General features: G+C 38.4%; 1 protein-coding gene across 3 annotated transcripts in view; it reads right to left on the reverse strand.

Annotated features, from left to right (window-relative positions):
• The window catches only part of PPP2R3A (protein phosphatase 2 regulatory subunit B''alpha), a 226,071-nt gene that overhangs the window by 110,312 nt on the left and 110,015 nt on the right, over nt 1–5,744 (reverse strand). For all 3 annotated transcript variants that reach the window (XM_004712102.2, XM_045287446.1, XM_004712103.3), the window contains one exon: nt 2,355–2,457. In XM_004712102.2, coding sequence (XP_004712159.1) covers nt 2,355–2,457 — 103 coding nt within the window. The remainder of the gene's footprint in view (nt 1–2,354; nt 2,458–5,744) is intronic.

Consider the following 5,744-nt stretch of genomic DNA (forward strand, 5'->3'; position numbering starts at 1 on the left):
TGATCACACAGGTGGGTGTGCTTCTTCCATGTGGGCTTTGTTGCTTCTGAGCTAGATGACCGCTTGTTTACCTTCAAACCTTTAAGACCCCAGAAGCTGTATCTTTTGATAGCCAGGCACCATCAGCTTTCTTCGCCACATTTGCTTATGCACCTTTTTGTCTTCAGTGATCGTATCATGGAGGTGAGCACACAATGATATGATTTTTTGATCTTGCTTTAAAGACTGATGGAAGAACAGCTCTTTGAGATAGTAATATTTGTGCAAGCCTATTGGCACCTATTGAGCCAAAAGTTTGTTGAGGCCAAGATGCTTGCGTAAAGTGGAACATTTCATACCACGAGAGATCCCAATGTTAGCAGCGATCGTGATTCTACAGTCTTCTGCCAGTTTCTGGGCTTTAGCCACAGGTTCCTCATTTGTCAGGGCTGACAGTCTTCTCTTTCTTCGCTCATTGTTGAGGTCTTCTCAACCACTTTCCTTAAAATGCTTAATATAAAAGTTTGCTTTATGTGGGGCAGCGTTCTTGTAAGTTGGTTGCAAAGCTTCCATGATCTTGGAAAATGTCCACTGGATTTTTGTTAAAAATGACCTCAAAATTATTATTTGTTTAATGGAAAAGTGACCTTTTGTTTGTTTTTGAAGGTGTCTTACTGAGACTAAGATAAGTGTATTACTGAGAGAACTTGCTTGTAGCCATGTACTGATCAGAAATTTTAATTAAACATATCAGATAAACCACTAGATATGAAGCCTGTCCAGTTTAATAGCAACATGCAAGCCAGAAAAGTCATGATTGCCTGTAAGGTGTACTAGCTGAGAGTCAAACTTAGTTCTCTTGCATGGGAAGTGAGCCACCACTGCCTGATTTCATACCCACTAGGCTGGCTATTAACAGTAAATGGAAATAAACAAATGTTCATGAGGTTGTGAAGAAATTGGAACACTCATCCATTGATGGTTGGAAAGTAAAATAATGCAGCCACTGTTTTTTCGGTTCTTAAAAAAATTAAACCCTATTTCACTCCAAGATATAACAGCCTAAAGAACTGAAAGCAGGATTCAAATGGATACTTACACATTAATGTTCATTTCAGCATTATTCACAATTGTGAAAAGGCAGAAACCCAAGTAGTCATCAACAGATAAATGGATAAACAAAACACATGATATCCAAACAATGGAATATTTATTTAGTCAACAAGAGAACTAGAGTTCTGAAACATGCTGTATTGTGGGTGACCCTTGTGATATGAAATAAGCCAGATACACAATGACAAATACTGTATGAACCTATTTATATAATAGGCAAATGGATAGAGACAGAGCTTATTAGTGGGTACCAGGAGCCGGGTGAGGAGTTAATGGGGAGTTACTGCTTAGGGGATAACTGAGTTTTTGCTTAGGGTGATAAAAACATTTGACAATGGGTAGTGATGATGGTTGCATAGCATGGAGAATATAATTGAAGGGACATGACACTTATTTGTAAATGTAAAAAGGTTTAAAGTGGCAATGTTTCATATATATATTTCAAAGAATCAAGGCTAGTAATAAAACCAAAGAATCAAGGCTAGTAATAGGGCTCTTGGGCGGCAAAACAGTTAAGTGGTGACTGAAAAGTTATGGTGTGAGTTCACTCTGAAGTGCCTCAGAAGAAAGGCCTGGTGATCTACTTCCAAAAAACAAGCCATTCATTGAAAACCCTGTGAGGTCACCATGAGTCAGAGCTGACTTAATGTCAACTCTTTTTTTTAACTTGGTACTAATATAAATGACTGATTTTGGCTAAAATCTGATTGAGATTGGGGATGATTGAGTAGAATTATATGCCCTTATCCTAAATTGCTCCCAGGCCAGGGTCCTTTAATAATCTTGGTGTCTTTAAAAAAAATTTTTTTTTAATTTCTCCACAACTACCTTTATGCTCTAGTAGCAACTGTCCTTGCACATCTATCTCACTGTGCTTGACTCCTGTTATATTCTCCCTTCCTCCTACTTAACTTCTGCCTCAAATATACCTGCATTGGAAAACTAGAAAAACAAGCATTTCAGAATTGTGCTTAACTGAAGAGTCAACCAATAGGCACTGAGTGCAGAATCCAGGCTCGTTGAGTGGTTCTGGTGTTTTATGCCAGCATTTTTCAGATTACCTTTTCAAATTCTCAAGTTCTCCAGTGATTGCTGTGGTTGGGCAAGGGTAAGGTTTCCCCTGCTTAACTGAGAACAGACCTGTTTATTCTGTGTTACAATATGGATTTTATGTAGGGTTTCACAAACAATAGGACTTAGCTCCTAAAGCAAGTTTCAAAACCACTCTTCAGAACCCATTTTCAAAGGAGAACAGCACTTACCTGAAGTAAAGGGATGAAATCCTCTTGTTCTAGAGAGCTGTAGTTGGGTTTGGCTAGAAGAAAGATGAACTTAGAAGCATCATCATGATGGTTATCCAGCAGCCTATAAAAAAGAGAGCAACTTCTTAGCAAGACTGGCTACTTGGAATAATGACTGCAATGTCAATGCTTAGTAAATGTCACCCTGATCTGAAGGCCTAAATACTTAAAGGATCAAGTGGTCTCTTTTGCAAAGATTTAAAAAGATTTTCCATGTCATTGATTTTGTCAAAGAGATGTCTTACTACAAGATCAGTAACAAGATGGTCTATTAATTTTGTCGAATGCTTTTGGGGCTGAGTTCATAGTAAACTGAACTACTGCAGGTCAATTATGCCTTATCAAAATACACTTGTGAAACACGTAAGTCTATAGTTAAGATAGTAATGGAATTCTTGGAAGAAAATTTCCCTAATATCACAGAGGAGACAACCATCCAGGAGGCAGATTAACCTGCCCCCGCCCAATAAAAAAACACATTAGGACATATGGCAGTCAAATTACCCAACTTTTCAAGGAAGTTGAGAGAAAAGGAAAAGAATGTTCGAGGAAAAGGAGACTCAATAACACACTTAAAAAAGACTGGACCCAAATTAGAGAGGAAATTAGGAAGTTCCTAGAAATTAATTATAATGATAACACAACATACCAAAACCTATGGGATACAACAAAAGTGGTTATCAGAGGTTACTTTATTGCAATTAATGGACACATGAAAAAGAGGAAAGAATCATGTTCAGCACCTTAACATGACATCTTCAACAACTATAGCAAAAGAACAGAAATCATAAAAAGTAGCACAGAAATAAATGAACTGGAAAACAGAAAAACGATGGGGAGGAAAGTTGGTTCTTTGAAAGGAGCAACAAAATCATCAAACAGCTGCTAGCAAAGTTAAAGGAAAAGAAGGCGCAGACAACAATATCTAAAATTAGGGGTGAAACGGGAAGTCACACAAATCCAAATGAAATGAAAAGATTGATAACGTAGTATGACAAAAGATGGTATGCCATGTAACTGAGAGGAATTATTGAAACCCTAATGAAGGCTGAACATGATAGTGGGACAAGAGGAAAGTAAAAGGAAATAGAGGAAAGAGCTAGGAGGTAAAGGGCATTTATAGAGATCTAAATAAAGGCATGTATATATGTAAATATATTTATGAGGATGTGGAAATAGATCTATGTGCATATCTTTATAGGTTTAGTATTAAGGTAGCAGATGGACATTGGGCCTCCACTCAAGTACTGCCTCAATGCAAGAATACTTTGTTCTATTAAACTGGCATTCCATGATGCTCACCTTCCTGACACAATCGCTGAAGACAAATAGGTGCATAAGCAAATGTGTTGAAGAAAGCTGATAGTGCCTGGCTATCAAAAGATACAGTATCTGTGGTCTTAAAGGCCTGAAGGTAAACAAGCGCCATCTAGTTCAGAAGCAACAAAGCCCACATGGAAGAAGCACACCAGCCTGTGTGATTATGAGGTGTCAAAGGGATCAGGTATCAGGCATCAAAAAGCAAAAAATCCTATCATTGTGAATGAGGGGGAGTGCGGAGTGGAGACCCAGCCCATCTGTAGGCAATTGGACATCCCATACAGAAGGGTCTCGGGGAGGAGACGAGCCAGTCCGCGTGCAGTATAACAACCATGAAACATACAACTTTCCTCTAGTTCCTAAATGTTTCCTTCCCCCCGACTATCAGGATCCAATTCTACCTTACAAATCTGGCTAGACCAGAGGATGTACACTGGTACAGATAGGAACTGGAAACACAGGGAATTCAGGCCAAATGATCCCTTCAGGACCAGTGGTGAGAGTGGGTTGGAAAGGGGGAACCGATTACAAGAATGTACATATAACCTCCTCCCTGGGGGACGGACAACAGAAAAGTGTGTGAAGGGAGACTCTGGATCATGCAAGATATGACAAAATAATTATTTATAAATTATCAAGGGTTTATGAGGGAGAGGGGAGGGAGGGGAAAAAATGAGGAGCTGATGCCAGGGGCTTAAGTGGAGAGGAAATAAATGTTTTGAGAATGATGAGGGCAATGAATGTATAAATGTGCTTTATACAATTGATGTATGTATGGTTGTGATAAGAGTTGTATGAGCCCCTAATAAAATGATTGGGACAAAAAAAAGATTGTATTCCAACATATTCAATAATCTGGATGACATGGGCAACTAGCCAGAAAAAACCACTCTCCATATTAATTCATATGGCCATCGAGAACTTTGAACATACCCATAACAACAGAAGCAATAGATAAGGTAATAAAGAAACTCCTAACTAAAAACTTCAATCCAGGTGGCTTCACAGGAGAATTCTGCCAAGCATTTAGAGAAGAGCTGACATCAGTTTTACACAAAGTCTTCCAGAACACAGAAAGGGACAGCAAACTCCCAAATTCATTCTGTGAAATTAGCATAATCCTAATACCAAAACCTGGCAAAGACTGGTTGGAGAAATATAGAGCAATATTCCTCATGACCATAGATGCAAAAATCCTCAACAAAATCTTGGCCAGTAGAATCCAACACCATATCAAAACCAAAACAAATCAAAACAAAAAAACGTCATGACTAAGTGTGGGGTTCATACCAGGGATGGTGCAATATTTGAAAAACAACGTAATCCACCACATTAACATGAAAAAAGGATAAGAATCATATGATCATATCAATTGATGCAGAAAAAGCATTTGACTATATCAACACCATTCCTAATAAAAGCTCTTATTGAAATAGGATTAAAAGGGAAAACCCTCAATAAAGGCCATATCTGAAAAACCAATAGCTAATATTGTACTCAATGGAGAAAAGCTGAAAACAATTCCACTGAATAAGGGAACCTGAAAAGGATGTCCCTTATCCCCACTTCTATTCAACATTGTGCTAGAAGTCCTAGCCAGTACCATTAGACAACGGCAACAGATCAAGGGAGTACAACTGGGCAAAGAAGTAAAACTTTTGCTATTTGCAGATGATATAATTTTATATAGGGAGAATCCTAAGGTGTTCACAATAGGATTTCTGGAAACAAGGAGTTTAGTAGAGTAGCAGGATACAAGATTAACGAGCAGAAATCAATTGGATTCTTATATACCAGTGATAAGAATACAGTGAACCCTTGCCACTTCATGCTTCGACTTCCGCGGCTTCACTCTATCGCGGTTTTTGCATAGCAGCGCATGCTGTCATTACTGCCACTGATTCATACTGTACACGCTTCTGTCTGCATCGCTACATATCGGAGCTACGTATCAGATGCATTTTTGCTTTTGTACAGTGTACTGTAATTGTTTGCGATTTTTAAGAAATTTTATCTAAGCCCTATGATGGC

This window comes from Echinops telfairi, unplaced genomic scaffold, assembly GCF_000313985.2.
Source record: "Echinops telfairi isolate 266 unplaced genomic scaffold, ASM31398v2 ScPeMD7_16;HRSCAF=60, whole genome shotgun sequence".
Lineage (NCBI taxonomy): Eukaryota > Metazoa > Chordata > Mammalia > Afrosoricida > Tenrecidae > Echinops > Echinops telfairi.